Source organism: Aplidium turbinatum, chromosome 3 (genome assembly GCF_918807975.1).
Source record: "Aplidium turbinatum chromosome 3, kaAplTurb1.1, whole genome shotgun sequence".
Taxonomy (NCBI): Eukaryota; Metazoa; Chordata; class Ascidiacea; order Aplousobranchia; family Polyclinidae; genus Aplidium; species Aplidium turbinatum.
This window is the reverse complement of record NC_137474.1, coordinates 42,763,317-42,788,590: the sequence shown is the minus strand read 5'-3', so window position 1 is coordinate 42,788,590 and position 25,274 is coordinate 42,763,317. Positions and strand designations below refer to the sequence as shown.

General features: G+C 35.8%; 2 protein-coding genes across 2 annotated transcripts in view; both read right to left on the bottom strand.

Annotated features, from left to right (window-relative positions):
- Positions 1-13,098: 13,098 nt before the first annotated feature.
- Positions 13,099-25,274, bottom strand: part of LOC145766828 (microfibril-associated glycoprotein 4-like) — a 43,199-nt gene continuing 31,023 nt past the window's right edge. Inside the window, exons 6-7 of the mRNA XM_082578532.1 lie at positions 24,841-24,908; positions 13,099-13,532 (exon numbers count right to left, since the gene is read on the bottom strand). Coding sequence (XP_082434658.1) covers positions 13,282-13,532; positions 24,841-24,908 — 319 coding nt within the window. The 3' untranslated portion in view covers positions 13,099-13,281. The remainder of the gene's footprint in view (positions 13,533-24,840; positions 24,909-25,274) is intronic.
- Positions 14,397-20,877, bottom strand: LOC145765977 (uncharacterized). The gene is made up of 4 exons (XM_082577629.1): positions 20,620-20,877; positions 17,623-17,691; positions 15,595-15,731; positions 14,397-14,438 (listed from the first exon to the last, which is right to left on the bottom strand). Exons 1-4 carry the CDS (start codon positions 20,861-20,863, stop codon positions 14,397-14,399), a joined length of 492 nt encoding a protein of 163 aa, XP_082433755.1. The 5' UTR covers positions 20,864-20,877.

Sequence of the window (25,274 nt, the reverse complement as noted above, 5' to 3'; positions counted from 1 at the left end):
AACCTTTTTTCAAAATATTGTTTCTTGTTCTCCGCATTGTGCTCTAAAACTTTAACGGAAAATAGAAGTGTTTGTTCTAGGGACGGTACATTACTGGACGCGCAACTCCGTTGTTTCTTAAACATTAGAAGGGTCAATTGCCAATTTGACATTTTTTTTACGCTTTACTGCTGGCTTGATTTCAACTAAAAACCTTAAATTACTTTAAAACCAACTTCACTCGTCTTATATAACCCATAAAAAGTAAAATATTTTGTAAATTACAAAAAAACGTAACCCTTCTAGTGTTGCGGATAAGCCAAAAGCGGATGAAGTTTCGCATCCCTATGATCTACAATCCCTAGTTTGTTCTTCAAACTAGGGATTTTCAATTTGAAAAAAGAAGTGTATGTTCTTGTCTATTTTATTGTATAAAAGTCGCCGCTTCAATTCGATCACAACGAAATGAAATAAAGTTTAAAAAAATACAAAGAAAAAAAATTACAACAACTCAGGCAATACTCAAATATCTGGCAACATTGAATCTGGAGTCGGAGTCGGCCAGTTTTAAACTCAAAGTCTTATATTTTTCGCCCGATTCCACAGCCCTGGTAACAATTGCACAGGTACTCATTATATTTGCACAAATGCATAAAAACGCTTCATTAGGTAAATTGTACAGTCCAGCATATACGCTGTTATATAACATATACAACAATAATTCCTTCAGTGATTTGTAATTGCAATAAGTTTTACTTGATTAGTGTTTGGCTTGGTGGATCTTGGGTTTCTTATCAAACATTACAAAATATAACCTAGCACATACAAATTCGTTTGGGTAAAAATGAAGGCGCGTATTGAAATTGTCAGAACAAGATTGACACAAAATTTAAAAATACAAAACGTTTCATCTCATATTCTATTACCGCTGGGATAGGCTAAATCAGTTATGAAGTTAATGCAGTTTAGTAAAGAAAGTTTTGTTGAAGAATAAAAACCTTTCATCCCCTTAAATCTGTGACTGACTTAAAACACGTGCACTTATTCTGTCGGTGTGAGCAATCTAATTTGGGAATAAAATCGAACATGACTAAAAACTACAAACAATTGCATTTTTTTCATTTTTATGTGAAAGCTTGACTAAAGGCTCTTCTTAGATTCGTTATTGCCTTTGAAGACTCTCAAAGTGAACAGTTCAGAAAACTTGTTACCTTTTTAATTTCTTTTCAATTTTATTTTTCATTGCTTGGGCAAACTTTTAGTGAACGTGAAAGTAACAAAAGGGAAAGTGGAAAAATAAGTTAAACGTAATTTACTGATGCTTGGCATTTGTCACATTAAGAACAGGGAAGCAGATGACTCGATGACCGATATAGTCTTTCGCTACTTCCTGTATGTTGTGGTATCTAGACATGGTGCTATGTTATTCATACGGTATTGTTTATACTGTAGTTGTACCTTACTATTCTCGCAACAGACGAAATGAAACTTTTCTTTCTTTCTCTTTCTCTTTCAATGAAACCACTTGAAAGAACAATCAGCAAAATCTCATATGAATCATCGCTAATGTTTCAATAATCTACTACTCACCTGCTTGGATTGCTTGATCTATCTTCTCAGATAAACGATTAAGTCTGGTCGTGAAATTTCCAATGTATTCTGGAACAGTGTCTAAGTTTGTATTTATATGTGACCTATTGCCTATCAGATAACCAAAAGTTTTGATATCTAAAGTCAATTAGGCCTACATGGGCCTATCTAAGCACGAAATTCATCAAAAACATCTCAATAATTCGTTTAGGCCTACAAATTAAAAAAAAAAACATTAAAAAAAACAACTTCTTTTATGCTACAGTATTGCTGTTTATGATTTTTAAACCTCCCTGTTTTCGTGTGATTGGTTATAGGAATAGTTTTCATTTAATTGAGAAAAAATAAACAAATTTGACCGCCACAACCTTTGGGTATGCAGTCTAGACAAACGTTTGCTTTCTCTGACGCTACATGATGAATACGAGCTGGTGTTGCAAAATGACTCACAATTTTTTTCATAAGGTAATTGTGACTGTCCAAGTTTTATTCTTTTATTGATAATTAAAAAGACATTCATTGATGCATTTTATTTTCTGGGTAAGCAGATATGGCAGCCTACAACATTTTTACCAAAGAAAAATTTGTGAATACCAATCACATCTTAATAAAAACTTTCATTGCAAAACAATAAAAAAGCAAGTTACCTTCAACAACTTGTTGAGCGATTTCCTTGATCTGCTCTTCCATGGATTTATCGAGAGATTCAATACCACCATCTCGGCTGCCTGTATTCACTATTGTCACCGTTTCACCCTCGCATTTTGGTGGTCCAGATTCTGTATCAGGATTGTACGTTCTGCAAACAGTCACCCGATCTTCAGAACTTCCACAAATTGACATGCAAAGTGTAATAGCCAAAGCTAGAGCAACTTCTATAATGCCGTTCATTGTGAAACGTTGAAACGTTTTGCAAAGTACTTTGCACCGAAAGGCAAGTTATGAAAATGATCAATTTTGTTGATTCTTGGCAAAATATACCGCCAGAAGATCGGAAGCTGTGAAATTACGTCATCCACGTGCATCTGTGAAAAACAAATGATGCGCATCAGTCGCTCCAATGACGACAATCATGATTAAGATAAGTATTTACCGATGGCAAAGGGTTTTTGAAATGTAACTGGTTGCAGCATTAGCGTGATCAAAAAGCATCTTTTTCAGTTGAAACGTATTGTATGTTTTCTTACTTGTATGATTAATTATTACCAGGCTAAGATGTGATCTATGTCTTCTTGTTCTTTTAGTCTTGGACTTGACATGGTTGCAAATAGTAGTAGTATAAAGTAGACTTGACTTGCAGCAGATCCATATGCCACCAAAAATTCGGAAAGGTTCTCTCGTCTGTGATATGACGCCATACAACGTGCTGTCACCCTGGGGTTGAAGCTTTTTTTAAAGGCCTCACGGTCTGAGATCCTGATTCCCTGAGGTGACTCATTTCCTCAAAACTTTCGAAACCAAACAATTTAAAAAACAACAAACGAAAATTTTGCAGTTTCTTAACAGGTAAGAAGATCAGGGACCAGTGGGACAAAAATTGCTTTTTTCTTCAATAACTCAAATAATTAACGCACAATGTGTACCAAACTACATTTGTTATAAAGTTCCACCTTTTGCTCACATCTTCAAAATATTTCAACGAAAATTTTTGATGTTTTGATGTTTACTTTTAAGCTTTAAATTCCACACTGATGTGTCCCATTGGTGCCTAACCTAAGGAAGCACTGGGAGACAATACATTTAGTGCAATAAGAAACTAGTTACAAATAAAAAACAGAGATTTTACATTGCTTCCATGCATGCATTTGTGTATTGCAAGGCATTGTTCACCGCTCCTAATAGCTCAATTGGTTAACGTGTGACTTTGTAAGCGAAGAAGCTTTAAGATCAAGCAGCGCTTGTTCGACTGTCGAGATGTGCTCTTGAGCAACGTATACTGAGGACCTCTTCATTCAGCGGCACCTAGTGGAAGGAGTAATTCCCGCCACCAACAAAACTTCAACAATCGGAAATTTTCCTCTGTCAATCTCGGTGACCGGGCCTGCGTCAACACTACTGAAAACAAAACAGAATACACAATGGAGTTGTATAAATGTCTCATGATGGTTTTGAAGAGTTGGTTTTGAAGTTTTGAAAAAGGATTTGTCAACACCATGATATTGCGTTATATATGTTGTTATGTATAGCCTACGTTTATACTGTCCCACAGGTCCTTGAACAAAACGTCTCACTGGTGCCTGAACCCATTTTGAAATATTTTTGCCTCTCAGTCCAAAACATACAAAAAAATTAACTTTGCAGTTTTTGCTTAATGGAAGTACAAGTTGTAAGAATCAACTTAAATCAAAAACTGCTTCCTACGAAGTTACTGTTCAATCAAAAACGCAAAAGAATTGTGACCGTTCCTGTTTACTTCAACAAGTGAAAAAAGCTCTTTATGATGGAATACTTGCACTAAAAAAATTTCACCTTGAAACTACGCTAAACAACATTAACCAGTATTTCGGTTCTACAATTAAAATTTCACTCATTTACGTTTACCCGAGCTTAAAGAAATGGTAATGTTTCACTGGCGAAGCGCCTCACTGGTCACCGATCTCCCTTATTTAACTTTTCGATGATTCATGAAACTCAGTTCACAAAGAATCTTTGTTGTTTCAAAATAGGCTATGTGTTTTTAGTCGGACCTTGCTAAGAAACGGAAAAGTGGAAAAATTTACTTTTATTATTATTTGCGCTGAACCAGGATAGAGGAGACCAAGGTCATCATTGACTGCAAAAGGTAATTACCAGCACGTTTTATAGGGTGGCCTCGTGCTGATGGTACCACTATCAGGTCGTTTGGTCGACAGATATTTAGTCGACAGGACGTTTAGTCAACAGGACGTTTGGTCGACAGGACGTTAGGTCGATAGAACGATTCATTTTAGGGTTAGTTAACTAACCTTAACCCTAACCTAACCCTAACTCTAACCCTAACATGAATCGTTCTGTCGACCTACCGTCCTGTGGACCAAACGTACTGTCGACCAAACGTCCTGTCTACCAAATGTCTGTCGACCAAACGACCGTACACCGTGCTGATTGGGTGGTCTCGTGCTTTATTATCTTTTGTGTATTTTTTTTTCGTATAGGCTACGTAAAAGTCTATACATAAATTTTCACTTCAGTTGAACAGAAACAAAATAAAACGTTTTAACATATTAAAACATTCAAGTTAAAGTAGTTTATCAGAGAATTTGAGAGAGAGAAAAATAACTTTATTTGCCAATCAGATTCTATAATAGTGAGGTACACAATAATCTTACATCACAACAACCAACAATTTATAAGCATAGAGGAACGCATAAGTACGTTCAGTGTTGAACAATTCTACTTGATTAGCCAGAAGCAGAGAAAAAATTTGATCCCCAGTAAACATTGATTGTTCGGCTAACATTGGCAAAAAGTTAGCCACAACATTGGCTATGTGCATCTGACCAAAGTGTCATTGGGCCATGCCCTCCTCCACTTTTAAAAAATGTTTATTTTTTTAGCGTTGTTGTGATTGTGTAGGGGAAAAATATTATTGTTCAAGAGTGGTCTTGGGTAGCAGGGTTGTATTAATCGCTCCTCGTACCCCCTGGGGGGGAGAGTCACGGCTGTTTAGGGGACCACTCATTTCAGTTTGTTTAATGTTTTTTTTTGGCTATTTAAATTGAAAAAATGTTGTTAATATTGCTACAGAAGGTCGATGTTGGGGGCCGACTCATTGCAATTTGTTTAATGTTCTTTTACTGTTTAAAAAAATAAAAAAATTCTACAGAAGCTCTATCAATAGCTTACTCATGCAAGACCGTATTTACTGCTTTCCAAACCTTCGACTGGGGACTTACCTCACCTAGGGGTCGACTTATATTTCGTTTGTGCAACGTTTTTTGGCTAGTAAATTTACATTTTTGCAAACTTAAACATTTCTACAAGTTTCCGAGCCCCTTGAAAGTGTTTAGGCCCCTAAAATCATTCCTGACCGGGGTTGAAAGTACCTCCTGGACCCCCTCACCGCTACTGCTTGCATACCAGTGTTTAAATTCACTCACTACTTGTCAAATCAATCTCAAAGTCGAAGATAATAATAATATAATAATCATGTTTTTATTTGCGGTTGCAATAACATACAGTACACTGCGATCGCAGATGCGATACAACAGACAGGAAGCAGCGAAGTGACATATAGTCTTCGAGTCAGCTGCTCCCCTTTATTTTGGCTTGCCATTAAGTGTCTTTGCCTAGACACAGCCACGTGATCTCGAGCGGTGTCGAACCCACGTCCTTTCGAACGTCGCGCAGACGTTCTCACCACTCGGCTACGAAGATATATCCCTTTAACACCCTAAACGTATGTCCTACAAAAAGCATATGTAAACTGACTATCGAAATCTCATCATTTTCTGTATTTCAATAAGCATTCCAAAGTATTTTACATCCATAGTAAGGAGTAAGGACATTACTATTAATAAGGGAGTTGGAGACACTAATTTCATATGGAAGTTCTATATGATCCTCTCGTGATTTTTAAGCTATAACTAAAAGTATTTCCAAATTGGTGCGTGTTGTGTTGTAGCCAACAGATAGTGCAGTCCATAGAGATTAGACAGCCTCAGAATCAAATGATCAATATGTTGAGTTGTCAAATCTTGTTATCGTATAATCGGATTTCGAGAAACATAGAGTTTGCTTGCTGTTTTTGCAATTTTCAAGTCAAATTTTGATCAGAAATCGTACCTTCCCAGTTGTTGCTGCCAGTTGCTGGAACTGTTTGCCTATTTGTGTGAAAGAAGCAGAAAATTTAAATGAATTCAAAACTCGCTTGAAAACGTTCTACTTCAATGAACATTATGACTGAAATTACTGTATTAATTATCACCATTGTCATGTACAACGCCCAGGAGCATAGTTTGACTGTGGATGTGGCGCTATATAAATGTTGTTATTATTATTATTATTATTTGATCTTGGATGATTAGAGATGCCACTGAACAGGCATCAGCGTAACTACAGACTGCGCAGCAGTAGCCTACACGCATGTGACGATATTTTTTAAACACTGGTTTAAGCGTCAAATGCACCGCATATATGCGATGTGCACACCATACGACTATAGGCCTACTATAAATTTTATAAACAAAATAGCGAGAAACAATAGCAATTTTGCTGCAAGTGTAGTCGAGTGATTTTGGTTGATTTTCATATTGAAAGAAGTTTTTCTTTCATAACGATACGATGTAAAACTCTAAATTTTAAAGAAATTCAAGTTCACACTGAGGAAAGTAAGCCAAGTTCAGCATAAGAGATATGATGCAAGTTTGTTGCTTTTATTTTTGCTGGAAATTGTTTCTTGGGGGCCCATTTTTCGTATTGTTTTCCGACCAGTTCTAATTTCTCTCGGAGGCCCTGCTGGTAGTTTCGCATACTTGTAGAGGCTCTTGACGCAGGGTCGGTTACCGAGATTGGCAGAGTGAAGTTTTCCTATTGTTGAAGTGTTGTTGCCGGGGAATTATTCCATTCACTAGGTGCCGCTGAATGGAGAGTTGTCCTGAAATGCGTTGCTCAAGCGCACACCCCGAGAGTCGAACTTGCGCCGCGTGATCTTGAGCCGGGCGCGTAACCACTGAGCTTATGGGGCGGACAGTTATATTTGCATGTGACCTATTTCCTACCACATAACCAAAAGTTTGGATATCTAAACTCAAGTAGGTCTACATGGGCCTATCTAAACACGAAATTCATCAAAAACATCTAATTCATTCAGGTCTACAAATTATGAAAAAAACAAACATTGAAAAAAACTGCTTCTTTCATGTAAGAATTCCTACATGTCGCCTGTTGGTCGCTTTATGAGAATGATTAGTTAGTGCTAATTTTAATTCTGGTAATATGCATTTATAATAATGACAAATACGTTTATCATTTTTATTGGTAATTCAGTTATCGCGACGTAGGCTAGTTATTGAAAGACCTCCGAGGGCTAAAGGAATGGTTCAAGAAAAGCTTTTATGATATCGTGCAATTAAAATCGTGTCTTCATTTCAATCCAAAAGGTCATAGCTGTAGTTTCTCCGCCATTTTTCATGCCACATCATGTCCATTCCGTCGAGTGCTGCGGCGGAGAAACTTTTCCTGCCGGGAAGATGTATGAATGTCGATGCAAACAGGATCGGATAACTCACATTTGGAAACCTGGAACGCTTTTTAAATAAAAATAATAAAAATGTAGTGTAAGCGAGAGTGAGAGATTTATTGGTAACGAACTTATTATCTGCAATCTGTTAGAAAATAAATTTGAAACAAATTTGTTTTCACTGTTATGCCGGTCTCAAGGTAGTTGATTACAGCTTCTCATGTCAGCAGGGGAAAACGTAACGCGTAGAAGTAGCACTGGCTACTTTTTGTCTGAGTAGCGGAAGCGTCAATCATTTTAGTAGATTGTAGCGACTAAAAGAACTTTCACACTAACAGATGCCCAGTTATCGTTTCTAGCACTAGTTGCTACGTTCATCTGATGAAATTGAAAGTAAAATTAACAACAAACGAGATGGTTTATTGCTTCACTGACGTTTCGCGCACCATGACAATGCGCATCCTCAGAGCGAATAACATACAAAATAAAATTTCACCAGGTTATATACTGCAGTGCGATTGAAGGCAAGAAAAAATAAAACACGCAATATTTTAAAAATTGGCCAATGATGTGTGAGCGGTTACTTTCCACGTTAAATTATGTAAAAACTTCCAACAATAAACAAAAATTCGAAGCGGTGACGACCAACAGAAAAAGTGCGATTGAAGGCAAGAGAAATAGAACACAATGTTTTAAAGATTGGCTAATGATGTGCGGTTACTTTCGACGTTAAATTACGTAAAATCTTCCAACAATAAACATAAATTCGAAGCACTGAAGACCACTAGAAATTCGAGACAAAATTAGATTAAGATATTTTCCTGAAGAGGGCAGAAAGTTTTGCCGAAAACGTTTGAAATTATGTATCTGTTTCATTTCTGTATTAATTTTGAATTATGCAATTCAATGTTATTAAGTTGTTATCGATTGTCTGTCTATGGTTTTTAAAAAGTACCTCTCTACCAAAGCTATAAAATTAGATTACAATAACATTTCCAACTGTGTTTAAGTAGGCTTGAAGCCTGCACGTCGAGACAATAATGATTTATAAGGTTTTGGTAAAAGGTTTCCGTCGTTCCGGTTGAGTACATTGCAATGTTTGGATGTGATGTTGATGAAGCAACTTTCTGCGGTGGTGCGTTGATAATAATTACTTTCATTTTTCAAAATTTTTGTTTCTGACCAGTTAATTTTGTGATCCTCTTCTAACATATGTGAACAAAGTGCTGACTTTTCATGTTCCATATTTTTGACCGCTCTGCGATGTTCTTTGACCCGGGAATTTATACTACGTTCAGTTTGGCCAATATAAACTGCGTCACAATCATTACAAGGAATTTCATAAACAACACCACATTTATTGTCAAAAGGGGTGGGGTCTTTTGGTAGTGATAAAATATTGCCGATGGTTCGAAATGGTTTCATAGCGACTTTAACTCCGGCGCGGTTCAATGCTCGTCTTATCGACTCAGAAACTCCCTGTATGTATGGAATGGTGGTGAAACTGTTATAAGTTTTGCTGTTGCTTTGTTTGACCTGACGTTTGGTCGAGAAATGAGTGTGTCGTTCTGTCATTTTCTTGGGAAATCCATTAAGTTTTAAAGTGTTATAAATTTGTTTGTTTTCGTTTTTCTTGTTCTTTGCAGAGGTGACCAAGTTGTTGGCGCGGTTGTAAAGTGTTTTGGGAATAGATAATTTGTGTTGAAGAGGGTGATGTGATGTGTATTGCATGTACCTGTTGGTATGTGTTGGTTTTTTGTAAATCTCTGTGGATAATGTACCGTTGGTTTGTCTGGTGACCTTCACATCAAGAAATGCTATGCTTTGGTTGTTTTCAACTTCTTTAGTGAATTGGATGGAGTCTGATATGGCGTTTAAGTGTTGATGAAATTGATCTACTGCGTGGTTTTGTAGTATAACATAAGTGTCATCTACATATCGAAGCCAAATTTTGGGTGGTGATGAAAAAGTGTTGAGAGCTAATTCTTCGATGTGTTCCATGACTAAATTGGCCAAAACCGGCGAAAGTGGCGACCCCATTGGTGTTCCAAAAACTTGCCTGTAAATTGTCGTTTTGTAGGTAAAAAACGATGCATTAAGGCAAATCTGTAGAGCACGTTCAATATCCGGAATTGTCCAATCAGTTCTGTCTGAAAGAGTGCAATCTTGGGAGAGTTTATCTAAAGCGATACTACGGGCCATGTCGACAGGTACGGAGGTAAACAAACTGATTACATCAAAGGAAATTTGAACTTCATTGGGATTTATTTTATAATCGGCAATAATATCACAGAACTGTTTTGAATTTTTAACCGAGAAATCGGTGCACCCAACCAAAGGATTGAAAATATTGGCCAAGTGTTTTGCCAAATAATAAGTAGGCGAACCGACAAACGAAACAATTGGTCGAAGAGGAACTTCCGGTTTGTGTATTTTAGGTAAACCGTAAAATTTTGGAGCAATGCCGTCTGAACTTCTTAACTGTTTATAAGTCAAAAAATCAATTTTATTTTCAGTTTTTAATTTCCAAATGAATTTATTGAGATTAAGTTCGGTTGCCGGAAGAGGGTTCTTTTTACAAATTGAGTAAGTCTTGGAATCGGACAATAAAGCGTTAATTTTTTGTTCATAGTCACTGGTGTCCAGTATAACCGTACAGTTACCTTTGTCAGCTTTCAAAATTGTAATGTCCTTGTTGTTTTGGAGACTTGTTAAAGACTTTTCTTCTTCGTTGGATAGGTTCTTTTTCGGGATCTTGGCATGTTTCAGAATGTGAGAAATTTCTGAACGAGCATCGGCGACTTTCATGTTGGCTTCTTTTTCTAATCTGACTAGACCACGTTCGGCGCTGCATATAAAATCTACGGTAGGAATTTTCTGTGGAACTACGGCAAAGTTTAAACCTTTTTTCAAAACGGTGGTTTGGTGCTGCGTTAAAGAATGTGACGAGAGATTTTTTATCCATCTTTTGTCATTGCAATTGTTACTGTGAGTTTTTCTTGGGGCTAATTTAGAGATTTTTTCTTCGTGCTTCTGTTTTGTTTTTTGGGCTGTCGAAATCTTCCTTTTTTCTGCATGTTGGTCTAATTTTTTCATTGATTCTGCATTTAAAATTGCACCTAATTCGTTTTTCAAACTTTCCGACATCTGCTTCTTTTCCTTTATTTTGCCATGGTTTTCTTCTATACGGAGTTTCAAAAATTGCCAACCAAACTTGCGAGCTAAACTGACACCTTTCGGAGATTTGACTGGTGGCGAAAACTTTAAACTATTTGGGAGAACTTGCATTGCCTTGCACGCATGATTAAATTTAAGATGACCATATTCCTTTTCTATCGTTTTGAAACAGTTGACGTAAGAGCGAGCCTTTCTGAGTACGTTATTTCCATGCTCTTTTCTGATTAAACTGAATACTGAAAAGTTTGGGTGTTCATCAGGACAATTATCGTTTCTAGCACTAGTTGCTACGTTCATCTGATGAAATTGAAAGTAAAATTAACAACAAACGAGATGGTTTATTGCTTCACTGACGTTTCGCGCACCATGACAATGCGCATCCTCAGAGCGAATAACATACAAAATAAAATTTCACCACCAGGTTATATACTGCAGTGCGATTGAAGGCAAGAAAAAATAAAACACGCAATATTTTAAAAATTGGCCAATGATGTGTGAGCGGTTACTTTCCACGTTAAATTATGTAAAAACTTCCAACAATAAACAAAAATTCGAAGCGGTGACGACCAACAGAAAAAGTGCAATTGAAGGCAAGAGAAATAGAACACAATGTTTTAAAGATTGGCTAATGGTGTGCGGTTACTTTCGACGTTAAATTACGTAAAATCTTCCAACGAATTTATGTTTATTGTTGGAAGATTTTACGTAATTTAACGTCGAAAGTAACCGCACATCATTAGCTAATCTTTAAAACATTGTGTTCTATTTCTCTTGCCTTCAATCGCACTTTTTCTGTTGGTCGTCACCGCTTCGAATTTTTGTTTATTGTTGGAAGTTTTTACATAATTTAACGTGGAAAGTAACCGCTCACACATCATTGGCCAATTTTTAAAATATTGCGTGTTTTAGTTTTTCTTGCCTTCAATCGCACTGCAGTATATAACCTGGTGAAATTTTATTTTGTATGTTATTCGCTCTGAGGATGCGCATTGTCATGGTGCGCGAAACGTCAGTGAAGCAATAAACCATCTCGTTTGTTGTTAATTTTACTTTCAATTTCATCAGATGAACGTAGCAACTAGTGCTAGAAACGATAATTGTCCTGATGAACACCCAAACTTTTCAGTATTCAGATGCCCAGTTGATCACCTCTCCGGATTCTAATAGAAGCACACAATTGTTCATTACAGTTATTTACTTAGTTAATAGATGGACATTTATAGGCTTAATGTGATTGGTTACAATACGTGATTATGCATGTACATAAATTATTGAACGTTTATAACGATTTAAATGGTTAATTTCATTGCGCTTTAATATTATAGAAAGTTTTAAAAAGTACTTTTTTATGTTTTCTGAATTAGAACAAGTAGAAGTTTTCAATTTACAACATACTCGCATGATTGTAAATGCTCGCTTGAAAACAATAATATTTGCAGTTTGATTACATGAACCGACGCATGAAAATGTATATGTTTTTATATGAATACAACAATTGTCAAAATATCACTGACAGCTTTCATGCGCACAGAAGTATTTATAAGGCTCGCTTGATATAAAAGACGAATTTGATTTATAAGCTCCCCTTATGACGTATTTATAAGCTCCCCTTATGACGTATTTATAAGGAGTGTTTGATAACAAATTGTAACAAAGCAGAATTTCTAAAACAAACTTTAGTGAAGCAAGTTTCAAAAGAAAAATCAATCAAACAACGTATTTAAAGAAGTTGGAGTTGAATATATAGCCTATGACTGATTGAATGAATCTTTATCCTCGGACTGGGAAAGCTTCTTGCAGAGCTTACTCCAGGCAGTTTCACATACTTGTAGAGGCTTTGAATCACTGACGCAGGCCCGGTCACCGAGATTAACAGATTGAAGTTTCCGATTGTTGAAGTTTTGTTGCCGGGGAACTATTCCATCCATCAGATGCCGCTGAATGGAGAACAGTCCTTACCGTGCGTTGCTCAAGCGCACACCCTGAGAATCGAACCAGCGCGGCTTGATCATGAAGCTTCTTCGTTCCAAATGTCATGCGCAAACCAACTGAGCTAACGGGGCGGACGCTATCGGACGCTATCACTTTCAAAAGAGTCATTGTGATGACATCAGGAATTTATTGACACGGTTGTGCAATTGACTGTCACTTTATTTGCTCGAATCGCTTTCAGTTGACACTTGTAAGTACGTAATAATGCAAATTTAATTCTTCTGTGATGGAACACTGACATTGTTATTAGAGAAACTTTTAGGTTCATTTTTAGTTCGTAAATATTTCTTTGACTTCAAAAGCTTTGGCATGCGGTATTATTTACAATTCCTTTATAACCTTTCAAATACTGTGATAGTCTCATGTCTGTGTTCGTCTCGAGTTCATTGTTGTACTGGACGTATTTTCATTTCACTTTTCTTCAACGAATAGTATGAGCGTTTCCAGTGCCACCACGTCATTCCTGTGTTGCTTATGGTTTCAGCCCTCAAGTACTTTCCATTCAAGTTTGCGTCGTGGCAAGTATAATACCACCAACCACCGAAGTATTTTCTAGAACAATGGCCAGAGTAAATGTCGTTGTCGCGATCTTTTGTGGAAAACTGTTGATTATTGTGAAGTGCCAGAGCATCACCTAAAAATAAAATGATATAATACGTACGATGGGCTAAATCAATTTAATTAGTATTCAATATCACTGCAACACGAATACACAAAACGCAGTGCGACTGAAATATAGTTGCCTATACTTTTCGAGATGGTTTTCAATACTAAGGGTGCTGAGTCGCTAAGCGCAATGGTACAACGTTTTTCAATCACGATTCTCTCAATCTATATTGAAAAAGACGCAGATCACATTGCAATGTAACTGTTGGAATTTTATTGAAGCTTTTGAATTTTTCCGTAAAATTAAATCAATGCAATCGACACAACTCTAGTTTTCACTAAAGTTCACCAGATGTGGTATATCGTTGAGTACTTCAATAATTTTTTTTGTAATAAACCAGTCATTGCTCTATAATTTACAAGATATTTCACAAGCTTATAGTATCTACACCAACCTGCATTTCCACTGTAGCCTTCGATCGTTGAGATATAATTTGTGGATTCATTGCCAATTGAAAACATTCTGCGTGAACACACTGTATAAGCTTTATGTTAGAAAAGCTGTAAAGAGTGTATAGGCTGCAATTTATTTTGTATATCAGCAACAACTAATTATATGTTGTCAGCTAAATTTGCATTCTTTAAAGCAGTCTTTTTCAAATTATGTTTGTGTAATAAAAACCTTTTGAGCAATTCAACTGCAACGATCTTTTGCAGTTGAATAAAAATATCGACATTTTTCAAAATAAAACTTGTTTGACTCATCAGGGCATCAGTAAAGATAAATTTTTGTGTTTTACTTAAATGTGTTTGGTGCCTAGTTATCACTGCACTGATGAGATCGTGATAATGGAAACAAAGACTCCATTTAGGCTACAGGAAACTTTTTTTTTCAAAAACTTTTTACTTCACCGGAAAATCGTTTTTGAAAAATCTAAACAATTGAAGAAAATTTACCGACGATTATTTGGATATCTTTGTTTGGTGGAGTGGGCTGCAATTGTACTTTGGACGAATACCAAATAAGGTGATGTACTTTTTCATAAATTGCTCACGGTACCTGCTTGCACTTCTAACGTTTTTCTATGATAGGCTATGACGCAAAACATGTTTAAATTGTAAAAACTTGCTTTTAAAAAAAATTTGCCATAATTATTTTAGCATTACTTTTAATACGTCTGACCCATGAGCGACCTGATAGTATAGAATAAGATTAAGTGTCCATAACATTAGTAAAAGTCGTGACATCAAAACCTTTTAAGATCACTTTATCAAGCCTGTTAAGTGGCTATCACAACAAGTGTCGTTGGAGCCAATCGCTATCACTGTGGGCAACTCGACGATAATCGATTTTGTAAGGGGAGCTTTTTATCACGCATTGATGCTCGTGCATTTCACCTTCGTCTGATAGAAGGGTTAGAATATCCGAATAAAGGTTAAGCGTTTATCCGGAACAAATTTTACTGTCGTATATCTGGATATAATTTTATTGGTTAACCGGATAACATAAAAGTAACGCAACTAACGCGTTTTTACGCAGCTTAATTTTTGAATTGACTAAAGTTTAGAGATATTGAAATGGAATTAAAACATCATAAAAATGAAAGCCTTGTATCTTGGGCTATGTTTTTATGATCGGCAATTGAGAAGAATGTGAAAACACAATTTCTTGTAAAGTTGGATCCACAGAGACAAAACTCTTCTTGCAAGAGTTACGAAAAATTGATTACGCACTTAATAGGCTAGTGGTCAGTAGGAAATCAAAATCTTTTTAATCAAAAAAAAGAAGCCTAAAATGTAGATACTAAACTCATGTTCAGCAAACAAACGTTTCGAAAACTAAACTGCCTTCATCTTCAGTGCTATAAATGTGTGGAAATGAATGTCTATAAATGTCTAATGAATGCAATAAATATCTGGAATCAAATGTCATTTATAGCACTGAAGATGAAGACAGTACACTTTTGGAAACGTTTGTTTGCTGAACATGAGTTTAGTAGCTACATTTAAGCTCTTTATTTTTTGATTAATTTCTTTAGTTGTATAAGACGCTAAATGTGATGAACACTATTTAAATTATAATAACAAACCATCCAATTGCTGCCATTCCTTTGAAATTCACAGTAAACCTCCATCACTTGTCCATTTACAGAAATGTTGTAAGCACCGTCGGTAGTGACGCCATATTTGTAAAGATCATCGCAATTCTGGCTTTTCTTTGATATTTCTATAATGATTTTATCATGAAAACCTTTTTATTTGAAAAAGAGAATGTTTTTTTAGTAAAGTAACGTAATAGTAGCTGTATCAAGAAAATGAAGTATCTTCCGACAGGTGTCAAACCCACAACAATGCTTGATATGAACGACTCGGTTACATGTCTTGTAATGCAAAGAAATTTATTCTCACACAGGTCAGTTCAATCATATACAGCTAAAAATCGATTTCGATCAGCTAGGAGCTAGATAATAAGCTAGATATAACTGAAGATGATCTAGCTCCAAGCTGATCGAAATCGATTTTTGGCTGTATATGATTGAACTGACTTGTTTGAGAATAAATTTCTTTGCAATAATAGCTGTATAGTTTTTATATTTCTTTGCTAGGTATGAAGTTCGTTTATCGACTTTTGCTTTTTCAGCCCGAGTGGATCTGCACCTATTCAACAATAACCTGCAAAGTTTAATTCAGGATTTTCACAGTCGATTTAATTCTTGGTTTCCACGGTTCCTTGGAGCTTGTAACAATCAGATCTGTGGAATCGGAGGGATTTTGACGCGTCTGGAGTCGGAGTCGTTAAAAAAATGGCTAACTCCGACTCGGTTTGATACAAAATGATGAATAAAATTTTTCTGTGCAACCTTTTTTCAAAATATTGTTTCTTGTTCTCCGCATTGTGCTCTAAAATTTTAACGGAAAATAGAAGTGTTTGTTCTTGTCTATTTTATTATATAAAAGTCGCCGCTTCAATTCGATCACAACTAAATGCAATAAAGTTTAAAAAAATACAAAGAAAAAAAATTAAAACAACTCAGGCAATACTCAAATATCTGGCAACATTGCATCTGGAGTCGGAGTCGGCCAGTTTTAAACTCAAAGTCTTATATTTTTTGCCTGATTCCACAGCCCTGGTAACAATTGCACAGGTATTCATTATATTTGCACAAATGCATAAAAACGCTTCGTTAGGTAAATTGTACAGTCAAGCATATACGCTGTTATATAACATATACAACAATAATTCCTTCAGTGATTTGTAATTGCAATAAGTTTTACTTGATTAGTGTTTAGCTTGGTAGATCTTGGGTTTCTTATCGAACATTACAAAATATAACCTAGCACATACAAATTCGTTTGGGTAAAAATGAAGGCCCGTATTGTGTATTGAAATTGTCGGAACAAGATTGACACAAAATTTAAAAATACAAGACGTTTCATCTCATATTCTATTACCGCTGGGATAGGCTAAATCAGTTATGAAGTTAATGCAGTTTAGTAAAGAAAGTTTTGTTGAAGAATAAAAACCTTTCATCCCCTTAAATCTGTGACTGACTTAAAACACGTGCACTTATTCTGTCGGTGTGAGCAATCTAATTTGGGAATAAAATCGAACAAGACTAAAAACTACAAACAATTGCATTTTTTTTATTTTTATGTGAAAGCTTGACTAAAGGCTCTTCTTAGATTCGTTAATGCCTTTGAAGACTCTCAAAGTGAACAGTTCAGAAAACTTGTTACTTATTTAATTACTTTTCAATTTTATTTTTCATTGCTGGGGCAAACTTGTAGCGAACGTGAAAGTAACAAAAGGGAAAGTGAAAAAATAAGTTAAACGTAATTTACCGATGCTTGACATTTGTCACATTAACAACAGGGAAGCAGATGACTCGATGACCGATATAGTCTTTCGCTACTTCCTGTATGTTGTGGTATCTAGACATGGTGCTATGTTATTCATACGGTATTGTTTATACTGTAGTTGTACCTTACTATTCTCGCAACAGACGAAATGAAACTTTTCTTTCTTTCTCTTTCTCTTTCAAATGAAACCGCTTGAAAGAACAATCACCAAAATCTCATATGAATCATCGCTAATGTTTCAATAATCTACTACTCACCTGCTTGGATTGCTTGATCTATCTTCTCAGATAAACGATTAAGTCTGGTCGTGAAATTTCCGATGTATTCTGGAACAGTGTCTAAGTTTGTATTTATATGTGACCTATTGCCTATCAGATAACCAAAAGTTTTGATATCTAAAGTCAAGTAGGCCTACATGGGCCTATCTTAGCACGAAATTCATCAAAAACATCTAAATAATTCATTTAGGCCTACAAATTATTAAAAAAATAAACATTGAAAAAACAACTTCTTTTATGCTACAGCAGTGCTCTTCAACCTTTTTGTCCGTGGTACACCTTTTTTCAATTTTTAATAACTTTGTATACCTCACAAATAGCAATGTTTAATTGTGCATTGGTCGTTATCTTCACAAAAATACGTAGTCAAATTGTCAGCAAGTAATTTCAGGTGACCAACAATAAGGGCAGACAAGTTATCTTCAGTAGAAACGTCCTCAAACTCCCAGCTAGACTCTTTCATGTATTGACTTAATACAGGAAAGTCATTGAAGTTCCTCGACAAAGCAATCTTTTTCCAGAGTGCAATTTTCATCTTCAGCGCATTGATCTTGCTAGTTGACCGAAATATATCACCCCCTCTCCCTTGAAGACTGATATTCACTTGGTTCAAACGATCAAAAATCGACGCCATGTATGCCAATTTTGCAATCCAGAATATGTCACGAAACTTGGAAGCTCTTGGGTCTCCGTGTTCAGTGTAAAATGCCCCTAATTGTTCGCGAAGTTCAAACACACGGGAAAGAACTTTCCCTCGCGATAGCCACCGTACCTTTGAGTGCAGAATAAGTTTTTTAGAAGAGGAGGTCATTTCATCACAAGCCCGTACTTGCGCATTAATGACGCAACACAAAGTCAAATGCGAACCACACGGCACACGCATCCAAAATGAGCGTATCTGTTTCAAAAGGTGTCCGACGTTTTCTTCGTAAACAATTCTTCGTAAAGCAATTCTTCGTAAGCAATTTTTCGTAAAACAATTCTTCGTAAAGTTAATTCTTTGTAAAACAATTCTTCCCAAAGTATTTATTCGTGCATGCAATGGAGATTTGATGTATACGAAGAAATGCTTTACGAAAAATTCTTTTACGGATTTCATTTCACCAACAACTGTTTACGAACAATTGTTTTACGAAGAATTGCTTACGAAGAATTGCTTTACGAAAAATTGTTTACGAAGAATTCGCCTATAACCGTTTCAAAAGCACAAAGCAGGTTGGCGAGTAATAACCGCACACCAGTAGGTCCGTTTAAAAGTTTACAAATATGCCAATTGCTGTCTCTGTTGTGACTTCCACTATCACAGATCTAAGCTGTATACCCTTCGTATACCCTTCTCCAGCTGTATACCTTAGTTTTGATCTGGTATACACTTGGGTATATAGTATACCCGGTTGAAGAGCACTGGGCTACAGTATTGCTGTTTATGATTTTTAAACCTCACGGTTTTCGCGTGATTGGTTATAGGAATAGTTTTCATTTATTTTTTTTGTTGTGACGCCTCTGGAAAAGTTTTCTGGACTTGCGACGCACCAGCAAATAAAAGTTAATGAGGAAACTTATTGTTAAAGTTTTGTTTGTTGATACAACAACAAAAAGCAATGCATATTATTTAATGTGACTTGTGGGCTTGTTTGTTTTTACAAATTTGATTAAATCTTGGGAGAATTTTTGAAATTGCCACCCGCATTTTTCTTTCAGTGTTTATTGGTGATCGAAATTTGCTTTTTATCACCGCCAAGGCAGAAAATCCTGCTTCACATAAATATGACGTGACAAATGGGATAATAATTCGTAGTGCTTTCTTCACCAAAGCTGGATAATCGCCATTCATTGAAATCCAGAAATTTGCCGGATTTCCTGAATTAAACATTCTTTTCAGGGAATTGTCACAAGAAAGGTCAATGTAGGCTTCTTTTTCTTGTGCAGTAAAAGAGAGTGGAGTAGGTTGGACAAAAGGATCACGAATCCATTCGTAGTTTGATGAATTTTTTGAGAAGTATTTTGCAAATTTCGACTCGAGTTTGGACAAATGTTGCCCAAATATGCTTCACAAATTTGAAGGCAGCGTCATACTTTTCTTTTCAAGCAAATTGGACAAGAAAGTGAAGTATCGAGGCCAGACAGGTTTGCTATATCTTCCTTCCACAATAGCAGCTTTTTAACGAATGCTGCAATTTTATCTGAAATGTCATTTTTAATCGGCCCTTGCATAGAAATGTTCAGTTTGGCGAAGATATCACACAAGTAAAGTAAGCCAATTTCAATAAAAAATTGTTCTGAGCTAAACAATCTGCAAGTGGATTATTTTCTTGCTGCAAATAAGCCTGAAGTTCATCCACCAATTCGTAGAAGCGTTCAAAGAATTTTCTAAGCGAAAGCCACCTGGATGAAAATTAAAAGAGCAAACTCCGATGCGCTGCATTCATTTCTCCACAAAGTTTTTTGAAAACTCTTGACTTCAGTGGGGGTGTTTTAATGAAGTTAACAACTTTGATGACAACTGAAACTGCTAATCAAAGGATTAACCTCATCTTTATCAGATAAACTGAATTCAGCTACGAAACGAAACTCTTCTGCGACGCTCTTGGAAAATTGAAACGACGCACCAGGGCGTCGCGACGCACAGTTTGAGAACTACTGGGTTATCGGAATAGTTTTCATTTAATTGAGAAAAAATAAACAATTTTGACCGCCACAACCTTTGGGTATGCAGTCTAGATAAACGTCTGCTTTCTCTGACGCTACATGATGAATACGAGCTGGTGTTGCAAAGTGACTCACAATTTTTTTCATAAGATGATTGTGACTGTCCAAGTTTTATTCTTTTATTGATAATTAAAAAGACATTCATTGGTGCATTTTCTGGGTAAGCAGATATGGCAGCCTACAACATTTTTACCAAAGGAAAATTTGTGGATACCAATCACATCTTAATAAAAACTTTCATTGCAAAACAATAAAAAAGCAAGTTACCTTCAACAACTTGTTGAGCGATTTCCTTGATCTGCTCTTCCTTGGATTTATCGAGAGACTCAATACCACCATCTGGGCTGCCTGTATTCACTATTGTCACCGTTTCACCCTCGCATTTTGGTGTTCCAGACTCTTTATCAGGATTGTATGTTCTGCAAACAGTCACCCGATCTTCAGAACTTCCACAAATTGACATGCAAAGGGTAATAGCCGAAGCTAGAGCAACTTCTATAATGCCGTTCATTGTGAAACGTTGAAACGTTTTGCAAAGTACCTTGCATTGAAAAACAACAAGTTATGAAAATGATCAATTTTGTTGATTCTTGGCAAAATATATCGCCAGAAGATCGGAAGTTATGAAATTACGTCATCCACGTGCATCTGTGAAAAACAAATGATGCGCTTCAGTCGCTTCAATGACAACATTCATGATTAAGATAAGTATTGACCGATGGCAAAGCGTTTTTAGAATGAAACTGGTTGCAGCATTAGCGTGATCAAAAAGCATCTTTTTCAGTTGAAGCGTATTGTATGTTTGCTTACTTGTATGATTAATTATTACCAGTCTACGATGTGATCTATGTCTTCTTGTTCTTTTAGTCTTATACTTGACATGGTTGCAAATAGTAGTAGTATAAAGTAGACTTGACTTGCAAGCAGATCCAAATGCCACCAAAAATTCGGAAAGGTTCTCTCGTCTGTGATATGACGCCATACAACGTGCTGTCACCCTGGGGTTGAAGCTTTTTTTAAAGTCCTCACGATTTGAGTTCCTGATTCCCTGAGGTGACTCAATTTCCTCAAAACTTTCGAAACCAAACAATTTAAAAAACAACAAACGAAAATTTTGCATTTTCTTAACAGGTAAGAAAGATCAGGAATCAGTGGGACAAAATTGCTTTTTTCTTCAATAACTCAAATAATTAACGTACAATGTGTACCAAACTACATTTGTTATAAAGTTCCACCTTTTGCTCACATTTTCAAAATATTTCAACGAAAAATTTTGATGTTTTGATGTTTACTTTTAAGCTTTAAATTTCGCACTGATGTGTCCCACTGGTGTCCAACCTCAGGAAGCACTGGGAGACAATACATTTAGTGCAATAAGAAACTAGTTACAAATAAAAAACAGAGATTTTATCTTGCTTCCATGCATGCATTTGTGTATTGCAAGGCATTGTTCACCTGTCCCTAATAGCTCAGTTGGTTAGCGTGTGACTTCGTAAGTAAAGAAGCTTCAAGATCAAGCAGCGCTTGTTTGACTCCCGAGATGTGCTCTTGAGCAACGTATACTAAGGAGTCCTCTTCATTCAGTGGCACTCAATGGATGGAATAATACCCCGCCACCAACAAAACTTCAGCAATCGGAAACTTCACTCTGTCAATCTCGATGACCGGGCCTGCGTCGGTGATTTAAAGCCTCTACAAATATGCGAAACTACCAGGTTTAAGCTCTCAAACAAGCTTTTCCAGTCCGAGGATAAAGATTCAATCAATCAAACTTTACATTAGAAACGTTGGCATAGATACTTTTAAGGAATTGACTCTGCAAAACTGTCAAACTTTCAAAGTAAACACTAATGAAAACAAAACAGAATAGCCTACACAATGGAGTTGTTTAAATGTATCGTGATGGTATTGAAGAGAAGGATTTGTCAACACCATAGCTGTCCAATAGAACACCATGATAAAAATGGTGGTAGCCTATGTGAACAAAATCGCTCAATAAACATAAAATAAAAGTATATTTTGAATTTTTTCTGATGACAAAGCATCTCGAACAATATTTAGGAAAGTCAAAAAGTATGAAGGCGCAAGTGCAAACATTGAAGGAATTGCAGCAAAACCAACAATGACCGGTTTCCTATGAGACATCTTGATAATCCTAGTGTTAACTTAGCAAAAAATGTTTTGATACGTTCTAGTAGTCCAAACTAAGCTGAACTGCGTAAAGCAATTATAATAATCTTATGGTTTTATTTATTGTCGCTTTACAACGGCTAAGGTCTGTTAGCGACCCGGCTCATTATCAATTTTATATCAGGTTTACGATGTCATCACATTATTACCTGACATTCTAACTGCGTTATGCAAGAAAGAATACAATCGGTACCGTTTTTAAAGTTTTCGGTTTGACCCGACCTGAAATTGATCTTAGATCTACCAGTACCAGAGCCGAAAGTGAAACCACTCGACCACTGAGCTGGTGCGCAAAGCAGTTGATTTTAGCCCAAAACCAAGATTTGCTGTTTAAGATTCCCCTGCAGCAAGGTTTGTTGCGTGTAGAAGTAATGGAAGCACCGACTACTTTTAACCCGAGTAGCAATAGCGACAGCGGTTACTTCTCATTGACTGGTAGCGAGTAGCGACTTTTCAAAGATTGTAACGACAGAAAGAGCGTGTCACTTTCAAAGTGGTGGATGCTCACCTCTCCGCGAGTATAATAGAAGCCATCCATGGTACATTGCAACTTGTTGACTTGGTAAATAATAGGCTAGTTCTGTAAATTGCATTTACGGTTGCTGACGATACGTGATGACTTTTATTATTGATTACGTGTATACATAAAAAAATTAACATTTAAAACAATTTGAGATGTAAATTTTATTGCGTTTTAAATTTTTTGACAGTTTTAATATGTAACTTTTACGTTTCTCGAATCAAAGCAAATGAAAAATTTCAATTTACAACATACTCGCATATTTGTAGATGGTCGCGTGAAAACAATAATTTTTACATATGCACAGAAGTGTTTGTAAAGGGCACTTGGTAACAAATTGCAACAAAACAAATTTTTGTGAAGCCAATTTTAACAAAAAATCCATCAGATGACATTTTGAAAACATAAAGTTGGTTGTGACTTTTAAAAATATCATTATGATGACACCAGAAATTTATTGACATAATTATGCGATGAAACTGCTACTCTGCTATTCAAATCGCACATTTTTGATTAGGTTTAAATATTTTTAAATCATTTGAAATAATGAGCTTTGTGACGTGCTATCACTTAGATCCTTCATAACCTTTCAAATGCTGTGATAGTCTCATGACTGTGTGCGTCTCGAGTTCATTGTTTTACTCGACGTATTTTCATTTCACTTTTCTTTATTGAATATCTATTGTTTCAATAAAAATCAAAATCTATCAAACAACGTATTTAAAAAAGTTGAAGTTGATTATATATCACTTTCAAAAGAGTCTTTGTGATGACATCGGAAATTTATTGACACGTTTGTGCAATTGACTGTCACTTTATTAGCTCGAATCGCTTTCAGTTGACACTTGTAAGTACGTAATAATGCAACTTTAACTCTTCTGCGATGGAACACTGACATTGTTATTAGAGAAACTTTTAGGCTCATTTTTAGTTCGTAAATATTTCTTTTTCAAAAGTTTTGGCGTGTGGTTATATTTACAACCCCTTATAACCTTTCAAATACTGCGATAGTCTCATGTCTGTGTTCATTTCGAGTTCATTGTTGTACAGGACGTATTTTCATTTCACTTTTCTTCAACGAATAATATGAGTTTTTCCAGTGACGCCACGTCATTCCTCTGCCGCTTATGGTTCCATCCCTCAAGTACTTTCCATTCAAGTTTGCGCGGTGGCAAGCATGATACCACCAACCACCAAAGAATGTTCTAGAACAATGACTAGAGGAATTGTCGTTGTCGCGATTTTTTGTGGAAAACTGTCGATTATTGTGATAGGACAAAGAATCACCTAAAAATAAAATGATATAATACTTACGATGGGCTAAATCAATTTAATTAGTTTTCGATATCACTGCAACATGCATACACAAAACGCAGTGCGACTGAAATATACTAGCCTATTACTTTTCGAGTTGGTATTCAATACTAAGCGTGCTGAGTCGTCAAGCGCAATAGTATAATGCTTTTCAATCACGATTCTCTCAATCTATATTGTAAAAGATGCAGATTGCATTGCAATGTAACTATTGGAATTTTATTGAAGCTTTAGAATTTTTCCGTGAAATTAAACCAACGCAATCGACACAACTCTAGTTTTCACTGAAGTTCACCAGATGTGGTATATCGTCAAGCAGGCTACTTCGTTTATAACTGTATACCAAATAATTTTTGTGTAGTAAATATATATAATAAATAGTAAATATATATATAGTATAATATAGTAAATAGTAAATATATATAGTAAATATAAATATATATACTTATAGTATCTACACCAACCTGCATTTCCACTGTAGCCTTCAATCCTTGAGATATAATTTGTGGATTCATTTCCAATTGAAAACATTCTGCGTTAACATACTGTTTAAGCTTTATGTTAGAAACGCTGTAAAGAGTGTAGGCTGCAATTTATTTTGTATCACCAGCAACAACTACTGTAATTTTATATTGTCAACTAAACTTTCATTCTTCAAAGCAGTTTTTTTCAAATTATGTTTGTGTAATAAAAACTTTTTGATCTTTTGCAGTTGAATAAAAAAATTGATATTTTTCAAAATAAAACTTCTTTAGCTCATGAGTGCAGTAAAGATAAATTGTTATGTTTCACTTAAATGTGTTTAGTGCCTAGTTATCACCAGGTCCGGATATAAAGGGGGAACAGAGAGTGCAGGTGCTTCGGGCCCCCCTATGTGGAAAAAATGTGATTTTGTGTT